Source organism: Oryx dammah, unplaced genomic scaffold (genome assembly GCF_014754425.2).
Source record: "Oryx dammah isolate SB20612 unplaced genomic scaffold, SCBI_Odam_1.1 HiC_scaffold_6, whole genome shotgun sequence".
NCBI classification, from domain to species: domain Eukaryota; kingdom Metazoa; phylum Chordata; class Mammalia; order Artiodactyla; family Bovidae; genus Oryx; species Oryx dammah.
This window is the reverse complement of record NW_024070190.1, coordinates 36149015-36168833: the sequence shown is the minus strand read 5'-3', so window position 1 is coordinate 36168833 and position 19819 is coordinate 36149015. Positions and strand designations below refer to the sequence as shown.

At 34.3% G+C, this 19819-nt stretch overlaps 2 protein-coding genes across 3 annotated transcripts in view; one reads left to right on the top strand and one right to left on the bottom strand.

Annotated features, from left to right (window-relative positions):
• Nucleotides 1-8950, top strand: part of LRRTM3 (leucine rich repeat transmembrane neuronal 3) — a 206298-nt gene extending 197348 nt beyond the window's left edge. Inside the window, exon 3 of the mRNA XM_040242249.1 lies at nt 1385-8950. Within this exon, the coding sequence (XP_040098183.1) occupies nt 1385-1594 (210 nt within the window). The 3' untranslated portion in view covers nt 1595-8950. The remainder of the gene's footprint in view (nt 1-1384) is intronic.
• Nucleotides 1-19819, bottom strand: part of CTNNA3 (catenin alpha 3) — a 1846273-nt gene that overhangs the window by 1261930 nt on the left and 564524 nt on the right. The window lies entirely within an intron of this gene.

The window sequence follows — 19819 nt, the reverse complement described above, 5'->3', positions numbered from 1 at the left end:
CGTGTTTCCCTTATGCTCACAATGGTCACTCTTGTTTTTTCTTCATATTTTGAGAATGTGCTTCCTTTCGTTAAGCTACAATCAGCAAGAGTCCCTTCCGCGCGCGTGCGTGTGCGTGCATGTGTGTGTGTGTGTGTGTGTGTGTGTGTGTGTGTGTGATCACTGATGCCTTCAAACTAGCATCATCCTTTGTTGTTTTAGACCTTAATAGGAGCCATAGATTCTCTCTGGGAGTTCTCCAAACTTTAGATTTTAGATATATGGATCAAGATACAGACATTAAAGTATCAAAGAATCCTCATGGCAAAATAAATATTAAGAAGTTGCTGATCAGAGATACATAGTCACGATATTTACCGACAGTGACGGAGCTGTGACATAGGCACAGGGGTACAAGATTATTTCCAAAATCATGGCAGTCAGGCACTATCACTGCTATTGTCTGAAAGAGCACATATGGCAGTACAGAAAAGATGATTTTTAAAAAAGGTATCATAGGAATAACCCTACTCTTTATTTCATAACATGTTACAATGTTATAGCTTTTTGTAATAATATTAAGCTACAGTATCCAGATTATATGAACACTTTAAAATATATTTTAAAAAAAAAGAAGAAGTTATTGAATAAAAAGAGCCAGAATGACTTGCCTAGACAATTCTCTTCTGCAGTGGCTCTCAAAGTGTGATGTGTGGATTAACAGCACCAGTGTCAAATGTGAACTTGTAAGAAATCCAAATTTCAGGTCCAACCCCAGACCAACTGAATTTTTTTTAAAAAGTAGGGAAGCAGAGGTCGGAGCTAAAGAAGAGGGAGGTTCCTTTTATTTATAATGGTGGCACAGTGGTAAAGAGACATAAAAGACATGAGTTCGATCCTTGAGTCAGGAAGACCCCCTAGAGAAGGAAATGGCAACCCACTCCAGTATTCTTGTCTGGAAAATTCCACTGGACAGAAGAGCCTGGCAGACTACAGTCCATAGTGTCACAAAGACTTGGAAATGACTAAGCAACTGAGAACTCAAAGTTTGAAAACCACTTCAATGTTCAACTGTATTCTAATACCAAATAATATTTTTTCCTAGTTTTAAAATCACAAATTTACCCCACTGAACGAAGAGGTTTTTTTTTTTTTTTTTTTTTGAGAAAGCTTTTAGCATTTTCAGAATCACTTAGTTCCCTATTTATCTGAAGGTTCAAGTGAAGAACTACGCAGCTCCTTTTCAGGCTTTAAAACTGTGGCATTGCGTTTGCTAGTATGGGATTGAGGGACATTAGTGGGCCAGTGTGGGGGGTTAGTCAGATCAGCATTCCAGACTCCAAATCCTGCCCCCAAAACTGTTTGTCTTTTTATAACTGACTTTTCTCATGTCATTTTTCCCCAGATACCTTTATCAATGAATGTGTCAACTTTTCTGGCATACGACCAGCCCACAATAAGTTACTGTGGGGTGCATCATGAACTTCTCTCTCATAAGTCTTTTGAAACGAATGCACAGGAAGATACGATGGAAACACACCTAGAGACTGAGCTGGACCTGAGCACAATCACAGCAGCTGCCCGAATCACTGACCATAAACAGCCGCTGGCTTAACTGAGCCAAGTGGTAACCAAGAGTTGCCACCAAACTGTGTAACCTCAAGGACAAAATGAGGAAGATTTGTTCATTGTGGACTCTAAAAACAACACAATCCCCTGTTAAAATAAACAAAAATCCAAGATTGATTTATGAAATAAAGAAGACATGAATTGTTTCAAGTCTACACTTTGTAATTAGCTAAGTTGTGCAGTATTTTTTTGACTTAAAAAGAGTATGACCTGAAAAAAAATCTTTTTTTCCTCAAAATTCATCCTACCTATCTGTAAAAACTGTACAGAGCTAATGTATTTTTCATATTGTAAAGTTTCAATTACAGAAACAATTGGTATGTACAGTACCATAATTTAATTACATTTTACTTTACAAACTTTACATATTTCAGTTTCTAAAATTTTAAATTAACAAACATTATTTCTTGTGTTATTCAGAGTTACTCAGTTTTGTAGGGACTGTTTTGTTACTGCTTTTGTGCCCAGAAACCTTGACTCTAAAATTCTGTGCTGTGCAAAACATGCACGATTTTTATCATGCTTACTGCGTAGAATTTTATCTACTTGTTCCAGAAATAATACATTAACCAAAAAGGGTTTAATTGTTAAGACTTGTAAGAAGTTCTTCAATTACATAGACAGGTTTTTCGTATAAATGAAAAAAAAAAATCAAAGATTTTTTTAACACTTCTCAGATTAACTGTTGCCTTGAATTACAGCCTAGTTTCTAAGCAGTGAAATGTAATGATAAAGAGGGATATTTTTAACAATATATTTCCGAATGAATGACTCATTATTTCATTCTTTTGAGTAACCCATTGTTAAGGGTGGGGCGGGGGGAGCATGGACAAAACATCACTGGAAACAAAGGCCGTAACCACAGCAACAGATTTTGATACACTTAAAAGGTGCAGCTGCCAGGGACAAAGAAAAACTTGTTAACATCTCATTATTTTAGGCCAAGGTGGGAGGATAAAGCATAATAATTGAACAGTAGAAATTTTTCTCTTAATTAACCTTAAGTGGTTTACCTAAAAATAAACATCAGTCTGGGCAAAATGTGCCTGGTTTTTAAAACAATTTCTCCTTTAGAATGGTGAGGCTACATTTTAGGATCATCTCAAAGGGATGAAAATTTTCACTTTGTGTGAAAATATATATGAAAATTTTCACTTTGTATGCTACATCAATTTTCTCCTGGGGGAGAACTCTAAATATTTACAGCTCATTCAATATAAACGAGAGCCATTGTGAAGAACTTTATCACTGAAGTAGACTGTAAACATCCTTAAAATATTCTGTACTGTTTATATTGCTATTTTATAATGAGGTTCACATCCAAATTATCTGAAAAATAATCAGAGTAATTTGAAATCACCCTGGATCCTATATTGGTTATCTGATTGTATTATAAAGCTAATTCAATCAAATTATGAAAACTTGACTTTTCAGAGGCTGAAATAATCAACTTGTTTCTGTCCTTTGCTTGACACAGGTTACTGTTTGAAAATGTTGTCATTTTATCTATGGTATTCATACATTCTTTTGTGTTTTGTGAAACATATAAGTTTCAATTGCTGATACACTAGGAGAAGTGCATTTTTATGTTGCCATGTTTAATTTATGACATCAAAAATAGGTTGAGACTATATCTAATAGGGATAAGACAGTCAAAATAATGAAGAAAATAATTTGTGAAAATTTATGTCAAATATTTAATTTTTTATTTCTTTCAAAGAAATTCAAATTTTTAGTTTTATGCAGGTTTATCATTGCAAATTTAAGAGCAGCTTCAAGAAGAATGAATTTAAATAATGAAGAGCAAATTTTTGTTGAAAATATAGTCAGAAGAAAAAAAAAACAAAATGTTGGAAGAGCAAACTTACTAATTTAAATGAAACTAAATGTCACAGTACTTGTATCAACTACTTTGCATTCCAGATTTTGTAATATATTTTGCATAAATTATTTGCTATTCAAAAATTTTTGTAATTTTCAGTTTAATTTTAATCTCTATTTTTTCCAATTTCTAATTTTCTTGTAATATATTACTGTCAGAATATTCTTAATCCTCTACACTGGGATTTTGCTTTGCAGTTAGCAAATCTATAGAGGATTAATTATGAATCTATTATGTGTGGATCTGAAATCAGATACAAAATTTTATTTATTATGTAAACCAAAATGTCATTTGCAAGTTTTTCTCATTAGAAGTTGTCCTTGCAAAGATTCAAATATCTTTTAATTTGTGTTAATGAGCACTTTATATATCTTTCCAGACATTTTCAAATTGACAAATCATTTTTAGAAATTTTAAGTTTCCAGGGAGCCTCACAAATATATGCCCTTTATTTCCTGAACCAAACCACTTTCTTTTTAAGGCATTTTAAGTTCATCTAAAGTGAACCACTATAAATAGAAGCATACACCTTGGAACCATAGCTCTGTGTATCTGAGGACTTACTATAAGCTACATACAGTAAGAGCCAAGCAAACTTAGAATTTTTGTTTTCCTCATATTTGAAATTAAACCCAATGGACCTTTAACAGGAAAAAAAAAAAAAACAGAAGTGCTGGGTTACTTGTTTGCTTAATTTTTATTCTACCATACCCAGGGGTGTGGGTGCTGGGGAAAAATGAAAACCTGCTAACGGAGATTGTGTCTGGAATATTTACACTTGCAATTTATATATTTGTGTCTAAAATCTTATTTCTAACTTATCTTTTTCAGGATTCAATAATCTCCTATTTCTTCTTTCTAACCCCTCCATGTCTCCCTACTTACTATTCATTTATTTAAACAACTGAAATGCTTCCGTATTTGGAGTTGAAAAAATGCAGTTTAGCCCAGTGTGGTTACAGTAACAGCAATGGCTGCAAACAAATTTATGCAGTGTTTTGAGGTTTACAAACCACATTTCACATTATGTCTTTATAACCAATGAAGACACATTAATCTCAAAGAAGTTGAAACTTGACTAAGAACATAGGGCTAATAATTGATGGAACTGACCTACTCTCAAAATTCAGACCATATCCTATTAGTCTTTCCACTAATCTAAAAGCCTTCCCTCTCTAATTAGGGCCAGAGAATTTCCAGATAGTAAACAGAATTTTTTAAAATGTTTGATATGTTGTTTAGTCATCCCTAATTTAAATCAGTTCCTCTATCTGTATAACATATGAGCTAAATGGAATCTCTGTATGCTACGCTGGGCTCTCACATTAAAACTCTATTCAGAAAGTATAACAAGTCATCAGTTTCTTAACAAATCATATCGTTTGTAAGTGTGTACAATTGTTGCTTCTGGGAATTAGATGTATACAGGCCCCAAGGTACAGAATAAAATTGAGAAGCACAAGGTAAAAGACAAAAGATCAAAACTGAGATTCTGTGTATAGTTCCCTGGTGGCTCAGAGGTTAAAGCATCTGCCTCCAATGCAGGATACCCAGGTTCAATCCCTGGGTTAGGAAGATTCCCTGGAGAAGGAAATGGTAACCCACTCCAGTGAGAATCCCATGGACAGAGAGACAGATTCAGTGTGTAAGGTTGAATATATGTTTAGCACATGTTCAATTAAACTCAGGTTCAATTCAGAGCTAATTGGGAAAACCTTTATAATTTTCTTTTTTCCTTTTTGTTTCAGCAAAAAATAATTATTGAACCATGAATTCTTATACCTAGAGAGAATAAAGAATAATTTTCTCTATTCTCCTGCCAACAAAAATGAAAAGCAATTCATCCAAACTGATGTACAAATGATAAAACATACACTAATAAGTAAATCATATTCTTGATCAATTCATTTTTATCATCTCTATCTCTATTTCCAAAACCATAAAATCAGACATATTTTAATACGAAATTATATTTTTAGAAGAAAAGAAAACTTGCCCAAATTTAACATTTAAGAGAAACAGCATAATCCTGACTTGAAATCAGATCAGCATGACTCCACAAACTGCTTAGAAATAGCAAAATCTTTTTTGCAAAAATATTTTCTAAAATAAAATCACTGTATATGACATTAAAAATATATATTTGTTTTTATCTATTCCTTACTGGAAGACAGATATCATCTCTCATACTAAACATTAAAAATAAGTAAAGAAACAGAAAGCATGAAAGCAGGTACCTGATGTGAATGATTTGTAAGCTGGAAAAAAGAAAATCTGATGTAGAGTTTCTAACTGGTAGACAGTAGCACATGAAGGGAAAAGTAATAGGACCAGCAGATATTCAACCTCAGGAAAGAAGATGAGAAATCTCTAAAGTAGATACTATAACATCTTACATTGGTATAGCTCTTAACAATTTATTACTCTGGGTAAAAATATAATAACTTCATAATACATAAAAAATCCCAAGGTCCAGATGAGTGGACTATAGAATAAGAAATCGAGAACAGTTGGTCTTGCAGTAAGTAAGAGCCTCCAACAGCTTTTTTACCTTCAACTCACCACTGCTGCTGCTGCTGCTAAGTCATTTCAGTCGTGTCCGACTCTGTGCGACCCCATAGACGGCAGCCCACCAGGCTCCCCTGTCCCTGGGATTCTCCAGGCAAGAACACTGGAGCGGGTTGCCATTTCCTTCTCCAGTGCATGAAAGTGAAAAGTGAAAGTGAAGTTGCTCAGTTGTGTCCAACTCTTAGTGACCCCATGGACTGCAGCCCACCAGGCTCCTCCATCCATGGGATTTTCCAGGCAAGAGTGCTGGAGTGGGGTGCCATTGCCTTCCCTGTCAACTCACCACAGCTGTCCCTAACTAGAGAGGTACCAAGGGCAGGGGTTCCAGGCTTTCAAAACTCTTCATTTTACTGTGCTAAATTGCTTCAGTTGTTTCTGACTCCTTGTGACTCCATGGACCATAGCCTGCCAGACTCCACTGACCATGGGCTTCTCCAGACACAGATACAGGAGCGGGTTGCCATTTCCTCCTCCAGGGGATCTTCCCAATTCAAGGATGGAAACTGAGTCTGTTATGTCTCCTGCACTGGCAGGCAGATTCTTTACCACTAGTGACATCTGGGAAGCCCTTCATTTTATATTAACTCTAATAGAGAAGAAACATTTGAAAAATTTAAATATATATATATATCGAATGGTGATGGGTTATTTGTAAAGATCTCTCATGACTTACATTATGATTTTATTATGAGATAGGAGGCTGCTTCTATGTAACATTTTTAAGTTAGGGTTAAAATCAATGTTTGAAAAAGTCCACAGTTGATTATATACCTTTCTAATAAGGACGGTGAGCTTAAAGCAACAGAGTGCCTCAGTCATCTAGGACTTAGAGAACTCCTGAATTCCTTCCTCCTCTCTCCCAAATATTTATATACTTTGTTTTTTATATATCTGTCTTCCCAACAAACTAAGTGAAATTTTATTTTGTATAAATCAAATAATAATTCAAATATATCAAATGACTGTGAAAAAGTATCCTTGAAGTAAATTGTTCTTGCTTTCTAATCTGAAATACCACTCAGTAATTCAATTCTTTTAAACTGATTCCAAATATCTTGTGTGAGTTACGCAGCACACTTGTACTGCATGGCCTTAAAGGTTCTATGATGCAGTCTTTGCCTCAGACTGAATAAAATAAAGGACTCTCTCTAGTTTTGAGCAGGTCTATAGACACTGAACAGTGATTATTTTCGTCATTTTCATTTGCTGAGTTTAACTGTATGGACTAAATTGAAAAACAATTTTCCTTGGTGGCTCATTGGTAAAGAACTTGCCTACCAATGCAGGTAATGCAGGTTCGATCCCTGGGTCAGGAAGATCCCCTGGCGAAAGAAATGGCAGCCCACTCTAGTATTCTTGCCTGGAAAAAATCCCATGTACTGGCGGGCTGCAGTCCATGGGGTCACAAATGGTTGGATGCAACTGACCGATTAAAACAGCAATACAAAAAACAGTATTTAAATAATATGAATGGGTAAAGGTGACAGCTATATATATTTTTCTATTTGTTAATTTAAACTTGTTTTCTATTCATTAGTTTAAACATAGCCTCAAAATTACTATTAATAGAACAAAATGAGCCCAAATCCCCTGGATCTATACTAGATTTACTGAATCAGAATCCCTGGAGTTAATCTCTGAGTCATGTTAAATTTTGCAAAATATTATTCAGATGAATTTACTTTTACTAAACCATTCAGTTACTTTTTATTCTAGTCTAAAATTATCCTCGTAGTTTCCTATTCCAATGTGAATCCAGTTTGCTAAGCCGGCTGAACATTTTTCTTGATTAGAAGAATGTACAACAAAGGACAACTATATACAAAATGGTCAGATTGTTTCCTGACAAACTGTGTTACTTATAGATTTTTGTTCCCCACTAGCTCTTTCAACAGAAATATCGGAAAACCATCCTAAATTAGTTGGGTTATTCACTTAAATGATTTACTTTCATGGATAATAATCTAACAGTTGAAAAACTGGAGTTGAAGAGAGAGGAAAGACTTAATTTATGATGTAATAGGTGTTGTGCTGTCCTTATATCATTCTCAAACTAACTTAGGAAATAGATACAACCACTATTTTTAAAAAAAAAAGAAAACTAAGAATCATTGTAGTTGAATAATTTGCCAAGGCTTACACAGTAGAGTTGGAGATTCAAATCCAGTTCTCCTGACTCTAAGGATGTGCTCCTACTACCCAATAACACATTTTCAAATGTTAAACAAAGACTGTAATCAATATAATTATGCTCAGATATTTTAATAAGGGGTATGGAAATGAGGAAAAGAACATGTTTTTCTATTCCTAAACAGAAAAATTACATAAGCTATTTCACCCCGTGTAGAGATTTCCTTCAGTACCCCAAGTCTGCAACTTAATGGAAAGAAATACCCATTATTTTCTTGAAGTTTTATACACTGTTTCCTAAAAAGGATAAACATTTGAAAGAAGTTCCTCAAAAAATATGTACTTCTAAATACTCATATTGTATTTTCATTTCCAATCTTCCTAGCTATATTATAAACTTGTAACAAAAATATGATCACTAGATATTCACAATACAAACTTCAGTTAGTCAAGGATGGAGGGAATGTTGGCAAATGAAGCAAAATTTGTATGATGAACAGTCAGTAAAGTACTCAGTGCGAATGACAATGTCAAAAACAGACCAATCATGGTTAACTGGCAATTTCACGTGTGGGTTGCAGAATATTCCCTGTGGTAAGTTTATGTAGGGATATTTTTTTGTAGAAGCATCATTACTTACAGAATGTTTTCATCATTACATACAGGTGGCCAAATAAAATTTTTATTTTTAAACTCACATCTTCAAATAAAACTTCCTCAGTCTCAGCTATTAGCAAACAATTATTAAATAGTGTCTTGATTTCATTAATGTCTCTAGGAGCTTTTTATTAAACCACTGGACTAACAATCTCTTCTGTTTCTCCCTAAACTTGTACAAGGCCAAAGTTATATAATTGGGAAGATGCATTATCATTTTATTTTCTCACACTACCTGAACATATAGCAGCCATGTTAAATTTTTTTTTTCTTTTATACTCCATGTGGGATTCAAGAGCCAGTAAAATACTCTTATAAGTCACAATTCTACTAAAAATTGCCACTACTACAACTGTGATAAGGCTATGCTTAAATTTAAAACAATTAATAAATACAGCTAAGAAAGAAGCTTAAGCATCCTAAATCTAATATCATTATATCTGTTCATCCTGGCATACAGAAATTACATCTGAAACATCTAAAGTAATTCTGATTTGAGAAAATAAAGATGTTCCTTGTTTCTGAGTTGAAGACATGATAAAGTACAATGAAGAGGACAAAAACATTACACATATTGAGAGGTAAGTAAAAGAAATGTTATTCATTCTCATTAGATAACCTTCCAGTTAGTTCTAAAAATTAAGACTAGTAATTAAAATTTACAATAACATTTATCCCATCAAATGTCAATATGTAAAAACTAATATGGATATTAGGGACATAAAAGCAAACATATTTGTGATAACAATATGTACCAAATAGAATTAGTTCTACCAGAAGAGAGAATACTAAGGATAAAAAGTACTTTGAAACTATCACCATTACTTCTCCAGAGAAAACTGATAAATCAGAATAAAAGATTCAAACTAAATACCAAATGCTCTTTTCAAGATCAATTTTGAAATAGTCCAAATAAAAGCCTCAAACTGTTGCTTTCAACTGTAAGTAATTACATTAATTCATATATACCTAGTCAAGTCAAATTCTGATGTTGAGAAATGAATTGTTTTAAATATCCTTCATCTGTTCTTACTGTTTTACATCAACGATATGGTTGCTTTCAGTTACAGATCTATAAATACAATGCCCCAAACAGTCTGATGAAAATGTGAAAGATTAGATCAACCCTATCATTTTACTCCACTATAAAGCAATTATTAGAATAGCATGTCCACCACAGTAGAGCTGGAAATGTTTCAAATTCCTCTCTAGCTTTTCTTGATGAAGACACTTGTAATATACATTATCTATAGGTCTTATTTTACATTCATTTATAAAAGAAGGAAATTATTGCCCTGAGACAAGACCCTAGAGACCAATTTTAGCTCTAGTCTGACTATACTTATATAAAAGAGATCGTGGGGAAGACACTGAATATCTCTGAGTTCTTGCCATCTGGAGAAAAAGTTGAGATCTTTGTAAAGTCAACAGTTTTTCATGTTTGGGTTTGATTAAATCTTAAGTTTAGTAACTGAACATTCTTCAGAAGTCTTCACCAGTTCCTCTTTAACAAACTTCAAACTTGAGTTTCTTGGACCAATGTTGGATTTTAGTCATGGCTATTTCACAATGAACCCTTGTCATACTTCATCATTTTGTGGAAGAATAACATAAGGTCGGGGTAGTAGTCCTTAATAATGTTTTCCTTGCCTTTGATTCCAATTATGTGATGAAAATGTGTGAACACAATGTGACAGCTTGGTATCACCATGCGTGAAAGTCTCTCATTTATGTTTGACTCTTTGCAACCCCATGGACTATAGCCATCAAGGCTCCTCTGTACCAAGAAGGGATAGGTAGAGGAGTCTTCTAACAGATAAGCACTTTAAGTAACAAAAATAAACTTGTGGTTTGGGTCACTTCATTTAAACTTAATAATCAAATATAGATTTCAGGTAAGTATAAGCCTTTAAGCTACTGAGTCTATAAATATAATTCTCTATAATGATGACATGGTCTTACTGTCATATACTTTCACTTACTGAGGACAGACAATTGACATGCTCTATAACTTCTACTAGAAGGAAGTTCTATATAATCTCCAGAAATAATAATTTAATACTAAGCACTTTAAGACAAAATGATAATAATTAACAATGAGAGCTTCTCAGATGGCTCACCTGCAATGCAGGAGACGAAGGTTCGATCCCTGGGTCGGGAAGATCCCCTGGAGATGGAAATGGCAACCCACACAAGTATTCTTGCCTGGGAAATCCCATGGACAGATGAGCCTGGCAGGCTACCATGCCTGGGGTCACAAAGAGTCGGACATGACCTAGCAACTAAAAAACAGCACTTAATGAATGTTTACTTTTCTAAACATTGTGCTTGAATTAAATCATCTAATACTCATTAATATGGTTAATTGTTGTTTAGTTGCTAAGCCATACCTGTTTTGCAACCTCATGGATTATAGCCCACCAGGCTCCTCTGTCCATAGGATTTCCCAGGCAAGAACACTGGAGTGGGTTGCCATTTCCTTCTCCAACTATGATTAAACAATAACTGTAGAAGTAAATACTATTACTAGCCCTTAAAAAGATAAGGAAAATGATGCTCAAAGTGATTATGTAACATACTTCTATTAAACTGCGGAACAAGAATTCAAATTCAAATGATATATAGACAAACTGACCCCTACTAACTGCCCATTTAAAGTTGGCTTCATAAGCGAAACACTTAATGTCTATTCACTTACGGCTACAACTGAAGTCACCAATATAATGATGTGTTTATTATCCATTTATCCATATTATCCAGGTACCTAATACATGCCTACCGGAAAGCAGGAATCTTTGAGAGATATAAAAGGTATATGATACAGTCCCTATTCTCAAGGAGTTTATGGACTGAGCCATAAAAGACATTCACATAAGGAAAAAGAAAAATCCAAGCTAACTCGAGTATCTGCCATTGCACACAATGATGTGCAGATGAAATCAAAGTTAAGAGTTGTTGAGCATAATTCTGGACAAAAGTGAGAACTAAAGATTAGAAGACTAACAGTATTCAGCTGGGTAAAATGAAAAAAAAAAAAGAGGAAAGTGAAGAAAGAACATTATGTTTTTATTTATGTAGGTTTGTTATCCCAATAGTAATGTTAGAGTTGTACTTCTCTGGCATAGAAACGGATATAGAAACACAAAGCTCAGGTTTTTCCTGATTGCCTTTCAGTTCAGACCCAAATTTTGCTCTGGCCACAGCAAACTTTGGGCTTTCCTACGTGGACATAAATATTTTTCAGCTTTTCCTCAATTCTATTTCTCTTTATACTGAAATTTATCCATTGTGTTTATAATTCATTGGGGTGGGGAAGTGGTAACTTATATTAATCCTTTGTGGAAAATGTTATGTCTGTTTCAGTAAAATGTTCATAAAGCATTTTGAAAACTGATTCAGCCAACTTTATTCATTTAAAATAATTTTGTGAATTAAATCAAATAATTTCTTAGAAGCTAACAATAATAACATCCTCAAATTACTGTTTGGCATCAGGTGGAAAAAATGGCCTACAAGTTACTTTCCTATCTTTTTAAAACCTTTTCAGTCTTTATGTTAAAATTGGTGAATACTAATCATAATTTTTATTCCAAAAAGTAAACACAATTTTTATTTTTGATTGCTACATTTTGCAAATAAAGAAACTAAAGTAGAACATGATTAAAGGCCATGATCAATATCATTTTGGGAAAAGAAAACAGACCCAGTACTAAAATTCACATTTACTCGATATTATTTTTACTATAGTAAAATATTTCACAAAATATCAAGTTCAGTTCAGTCACTCAGTCGTGTCCGACTCTGCGACCCCATGAACTGCAGCACACCAGGCCTCCCTATCCATCACCACCTCCCAGAGTCTAGAAAAACCCATGTCCATTGAGTCGGTGATGCCATCTAACCATCTCATCCTCTGTCATCCCCTTCTCCTCCTGCTCTCAATCTTTCCCAGCATCAGAGTCTTTTCGAATGAGTCTGCTCTTCGCAAACAGGTGGCCAAAGTATTGGAGTTTCAGCTTCAACATCAGTCCCTCCAATGAACACCCAGGACTGATCTCCTTTAGGATGGACTGGTTGGATCTCCTTGCAGTCCAAGGGACTCTCAAGAGTCTTCTCCAACACCACAGTTCAAAAGCATCAATTCTTCGGCACTCAGCTTTCTTTATAGTCCAACTCTCACATCCATACATGACCACTGGAAAAACCATAGCCTTGACTAGACGGACCTTTGTTGACCAAGTTATGTCTCTGCTTTTTAATATACTGTCTAGGTTAGTCATAACTTTCTTTTCAAGGAGACAAAATATCAAAAAATATTTTTATTTTTTTGACAAAATATCAAAATTTAACAAAATAAGCTGAATTATTTCTGCCTTTTAAGTACAGATAACTGTCAATAAAGCTATTTTTTAAACCACAAATGAGAAACCTCTTTCCATCAAATTTTGCTTGTCATTTGAACTATTAACTTGCAGGTATCTGTGTCCACTTGATAGTTATACATTTTCATTCACAGGTACAATTTTCATTCAAAGTATTTTTATTTGTATAGAGATTATCTTTTATATTATACCCACAATTATCTTGGTGTTTTTAATCCAATTCAGTCAAATAAGTATTAATTTATTCAGCTTTTACTATAACATGCCAAGGACTAAGAGAGGTGATAAAGTGAAAATCATCTAGTATTTTTTTCCAATAGTTAGTGCCTCAGTTTCTTTCCACATATAAATACTAAAGAAGATGTTTTTTAAATTTCCTCTTCCACAATCTTCTAAATTTAATCCTCAAATCATGAGGATTAAATTTAGCCATTCCATGGTAAGTTCAGGATACATGAATTTTGTTAAATAATAAATAAATGTAATGGATTGTTAGATGCTTTGTTTTTAACATGCCCCATGTAAATCCTGTGTGTGTGTGTGTGTGTGTGTGTGTGTGTGTGAGTGAGTGAGTGAGTGAGTGAAAGCCTATTTTGCAGTTCAGACCTCAGAAATATGTGGGAAAATGTAGAAGAGTTGTATTTGCCTGTGCAATTCAAATTTTCACCACTTACTGGTTATGACATGACTGATATTGAAGTAAATGAAATTTAGGATATATGTAGGGTCTTTTGTATTCTCTATCAAACAATTCTTTTAGAAAGTGAGAAATATTAGTAAAGTGGTCAGTTCATCTGATACAGTAATAAGCACAGTTGTTCTGGTAGGTGTTCAGCATCATTAACTTTTCACTTTTTTTTTTTTTTAACTTTTCACTTTTTAAAATATGATTTTCCCTTAACAAATTCCTCTCTTAATGAGACTACCAATATTTCCAAAGGATTTCATTGCTTGTTTGGTGTTTAAGGCAATTTCTTATTAAATTCTTAAGAATGCAACTTGCATTAAGCTGAGCCAAAACAGCTAAAGCAAATTCAGTGTTTAGTTCAAGGCACAGTTTTGTGATTTTCCCACTTATAAATATATATATATATTTTAATATTAGAATTCCAGAATATATTGATATTAACATGAAGAGAATTGATCTTGACAAATGCTATTTTAATGAATACCAAAGAACTTGTGTCTTAATGGTCCCCTAAAACATTCTTGTGAATTATGAAGTGTAATATGATGAGGGTAGTCATGACAATCCAAAATATGGATGTGAAATGTGTATTACATTCAAATAATCTTTTTCTAAAATAAATTTCATATAAATTTTTACTCTAGATAGTTATCTATAGCATGGCCCATGCTGTATTGTAGTAAATGAGCCCATAAAACTAAGTTTATTAGACTGGAACCATTTCTATTAAATACCTAAAGTATTCCTAGTGTGAGTGTTTTGAATATTTTTGAAATGTTACATATGCAGGGTGTATAGTTTTTCCCAATTTAAAATAATTTGTATAATTTTTTAATGACTATAAAATTACAGTAGCATTGAGGTTTCTGAAGTTTCATGACTGTCCTTAAGTCCTATTAAGAAGCAGCAATATCTAGTCTGGGAAACTCAAGTTGGTTTACAAAGAAAATTAATTTGCTTTTCAATTCATGAGGCCCTGTTACAATTAGTGTGAAATACTGACATTTACATTCCTGAGTGCAATAAGAGCAGGATGGAACGGTGATGGCAAATAATTGGACAATCTCCAGAGAGGCTTTGAGAAACACTATTAGATATCCATCTGCTAGCTGGAAATTCCATGTTCACAGTTCATAATGCTAGCTAAAATGAAAGGCTTCGATGATTTCTGCCACTCCTTTGCAGACTTGTACCCCATCTACTTCCAAAAGGACTTGTGACAATTTATGGACTAAAACACTTGCATAATTAAATATTTTCAGCTAGTAATGACTAGAAAACATTTTATTATTGCTGTTAAATTTGCCAGTGCATACTAAATTTGCTATAAACACATTCCCTTAAAAAATTCTAGTTTGAAATGTTTACTAAATAGAAATCAAAAGAAAATAAGTAAAAGAGCAGAAATAAACAAAAATTAAATAAGGGTTTAAAATAAATTTATGAAGACGTAATTCTAAGTAATACTTGACTGAAATAATTTATCATGCCTTTGAATTCCATGAATAAAATAGCATTCATTTTATCCATTTCATTAGGATATACCATAAGTAACTTTCACAGAAAATTTAAAAAGGGACAATTAGTTTCAGGGCCCTAAATAAATTATACAATGATTAATATATTTAAGTCTCTTTTCCATGTCTATGTATGCTTCCTTTTTTCCTTTTCTCCACCTTTTCCTTGAGTGATACATGATATATACATGTCTGCTTACATAGTGAGCAAGGGTGACAAGACTTGAAGAGGGAAGCTTATATCAATTTATCTTGCAACATAAATTGCCCAATTATACAATATTATGCAGTTTTATTAGAGCACAAAAAATATAAATAAGATTATATTATTTAACTAAGTACAAGATCTGACAACCAAACCTAGTTTCCAGAGTAAATAAATCCTTTTTTCCATAAATTGAATATCCCAGAGCCTAAAAAATTTATATAATGCTCAAAGCTCCCTTCTAAAAAGATCTTTTGACATTTTTCATAAAAGCAACTCTTTTCTCATGGCTGTATTTTAGGACTTCCACAAATCCCTTGAATAACCAATAACTTGGCTTTAAATGACTATACGTTTATATTTATGAAAGACCTAGAAGTTTGCAAATGGGAATTGCTAAAAATATATATATATTAAAATATGTCTTAAAATTATTTCTGTCAAATCATCTGTGATTCAAAGTCATCCACTGGAGTGTCTTTATATATGGTACTATAATGGACAATAAGATAAAAAGAAATCCACTACAGGACATTCCCACTTCTCCTTAGAGTCACGGTGTTCCAGAGAAAACACCACTCTCCTCAGGAATGCCAGGATAAAATTTTAATACATGAAAAGTATGCACCACTGTTCACCTGTTTTACACACTCAGTCACTCAATCACGTCTGGCTGTTTGTGACCCCACAGACTGTAGGTTGTCAGGTTCCTCTGTCCATGGGATTTTCTTGGCAAGAGTACTGAAGTGAGTCGCATTTCCTCCTCTAGGGGATCTTCCCGACTGAGGGATCAAACCCACATCTCCTGAACTGGCAGGCAGATTCTTTATCACTGAGCTACCTGGGAATCATTCAACTATTACTGGTTATGAAATTACCAGATGGTAATGTTCTTACCAAAACAAACCCTGAGGCAACTAGCATTTAAGCTATTTCATTCCGGGGAAAAAAATTAAAACTTTTTTTAGAAATAAGAGTAACAGTTAATAATAAATTATGTGCAAGTCAGTCCAGCACAGTGTATTTCAATCACTTCAATATTTTTATGTCTCTCAAAAAAGTGTCAGAAATGAGGCATGAAAAGCTATTAACTGAATCATTCACACGTTGAATAGATGTTGTTTGTCAGTTTGTTCTTTCAATGGAAATAATGAACAACTTATTTATTTATAACTGGTAATTATGATAATACACTTACATTTTCCACTCTTTTTGGTATAACATAGATATTTTATAATTGTCTTATTTCATACCTGATCAAAGATCATAAGCATCTATAAAAATTTTGTCTTTCTCGGATTTTCCATAGCTTCCTTTGACTTGGTAATTAAAATATTAAAATATTTTAAATGACTTAGTTCCCTTTTTTTTTTTTTTTCAATTTTTGCCTTTCCTCTGGTAGAATTGACCTTAGTGGCTCAGTCAGTGAAGAATCTGCCTGCAATGCAGGAGACCTGGGTTTGATCCCTGGGTTAGGAAGATTCCCTGGAGAAGGGCATAGCAACCCACTCCAGTATTCTTGCCCGGAGAATCCCACAGACAGAGGAGTTTGGTGAGCTATAGTCCATGGGGTCGCAAAGAGTCAGACATGACTGAATGACTAACACTTTCTTTTCTTTCAAATTTATGCACCTGAAGACTGAAATCTGACTTTTAAGTAGATGCAGAAGGCAACGGCAGCCCACTTCAGTACTCTTGCCTGGAAAATCCCATGGATGGAGGAACCTGGTAGGCTGCAGTCCATGGGGTCGCTAAGAGTCCAGCAGGACTGAGCAGCTTCACTTTCCCTTTTCACTTTCATGCATTGGAGAAGGAAATGGCAACCCACTCCAGTATTCTTGCCTGGAGAATCCCAGGGACAGAGGAGCCTAGTGGGCTGCCATCTATGGGGTCGCACAGAGTCGGACATGACTGAAGCAACTTAGCAGCAGCAGCAGCATACATTTATATAATCACTATGGAGTGAATCTTGTTAGCCCTTGGACTTATTTGGTCATTTACCTCGTCTTCTTTCTGCGTAGAGGGAAATAGAACAGATAAAGAAAGATAATAGAGGCAGATTTATTCTTCAGGGAGAAGGAATTCTTGGTCTTAAGAATCAAGACAAAAAGGCTTGCTGCATACCATTCTTCAATTATTTTTAGAACAGAGAAAAACATTTTCCTTGAACTTTTCTCCTCTAACCCTGAAATCAATTTTGTCTTTTCTAGACTTGCAACAGTTTTTTCCATCTTGCTGCATAATATGCTGCATATACACTAGACTGCCTTTGACATGTACTAAGGTCCATATAAGAAAAGCCTTGGGGAATATGCTTCTATATTTACTTGGACTATTTACAAGGAAAATATTCACCACATTATAAAACATAATTTTTAAAAGAACATGTGAAAATTTTATCTGAGTTGGGTCAATGAAAAACTCCCTGTGAGATATGGCTGTATTTTGTCCTCAATGAACACCAGAGCCCGGTAATACTTCCTATTTTTACATGTCAGCTCAGGAGCCCACAGCTAGCTAGGTTAGACCTGATAACAGGATAATAGGGTAACCATCCCATTGAGCATCCTGGTTTTCATCTTCTTTTGTATTATTTCCTCTCGGTAATCCTATTTTGTTTTATTTCATATGTCTTTTGTTATAAGCAATCTCATATTACTTGGGAGGGGGAGGTGAAAAGTATAAGGAAATACAATAGAATTGTTATGCTAAATGTATTTTTTATTCGTATTGTGACAGTTGTTTAGTAGCTAAGTCATGTCTGTCTCTTTGCAACCCCCTCTTTGCACTTCAAATATGAACTGCCGCACATCAGTCTTCCCTATCCTTTCTATCTTCCAGAGTTTGCTCAAACTCATGCCATTGAGTCGGTGATGCTATCTATCCATCTCATCCTCTGCTGCACCTTTCTCCTCTCCCCCTCAAATTTTCCCAGCATCAGAGTTTCTTCCAATGATCAGCTCTTTGCATCAAGTGTCCAAAGTACTGTGGCAGTGGTATAATCTAAATTTTTGAATACTTGTTTATTTCTTTGTAGCATCGTGCGCAGTTTCCACTATCTCATCATATTCAGATTTCCAATTCCTTGATTTGCATCTCCCTTATGAGCTCCCCTGGTGCCTCAGAGGGTAAAGAATCTCCTTGTAATGCAGGAGACCCTGGTTTGATCCTTGGGTCAGGAAGATCCAGGAGAAGGAAATGGCAACCCTCTCCAGTATTCTTGCCTGGAGAATTCCATCAACAGAAGAATTACTGGCAGGCTACAGGCCATCGGGTCACAAAGAGTCAGACATGACTGTGGCTAACACTTCACACTATGAGCTATAGAAACAAACTTATAGACACACACACACAAAGACACCCACTCACATAGCACACTCCTTCTCCCATATACTCTTCTTCAGATACAAAGATCACTAAGCAAAGTAAGTTTTCAGTATGTTTTCCACCATTTGAAACATATTCTCAAGTACTGGATTAAAGACACTAACAAAGTATATTATCAAAAGAGTTAATGAGGTTTTAAAATGAAGTTCTCAAGAATTTTTATTTATATTTTTTAGTGATCCTATCCCAATATTTATTTTTTAATATAAATTTATTTCTTTTAATTGGAGGCTAATTACTTTACAATATTGTATTGGCTTTGCCATACATCAACATGAATCTGCCACAGGTGTACACATGTTCCCCATCCTGAACCCCCCTCCCAACTCCCTCCACATACCATCCCTCTGGGTCAACCCAGTGCATCAGCCCCAAGCATCCTGTATCATGCATCGAACCTGGACTGGCGATTCATTTCACATATGATATTATACATGTTTCAAAAAGTATTAGAGTAAGCCAAAAGTCTATAGGTTATCATTAAGGGACCTTAAATATTTGCTACTAATAATATTAAATTTTACCTTAAAGTTAACCTAGATATAGCTTATAGACCATAAACCATGATAACTGCATTCCAAACATTTCTTCTTTCACTTCCTTTATATCCTAAACTACTGAGCTGCCCATCTACTCCTCCAATCACAGCCCCAGATCAAAAAGAGAATATTTTTTCATTTTTTCAGTTACAACCAAGTTTACCCATATGAAAATATCTTCAGCATGATTTCATGATCCTACTTAGGTGTTTTCTTCCACTTATATTCAGAGAATTGGGGTTAGTATGTTAGTTAA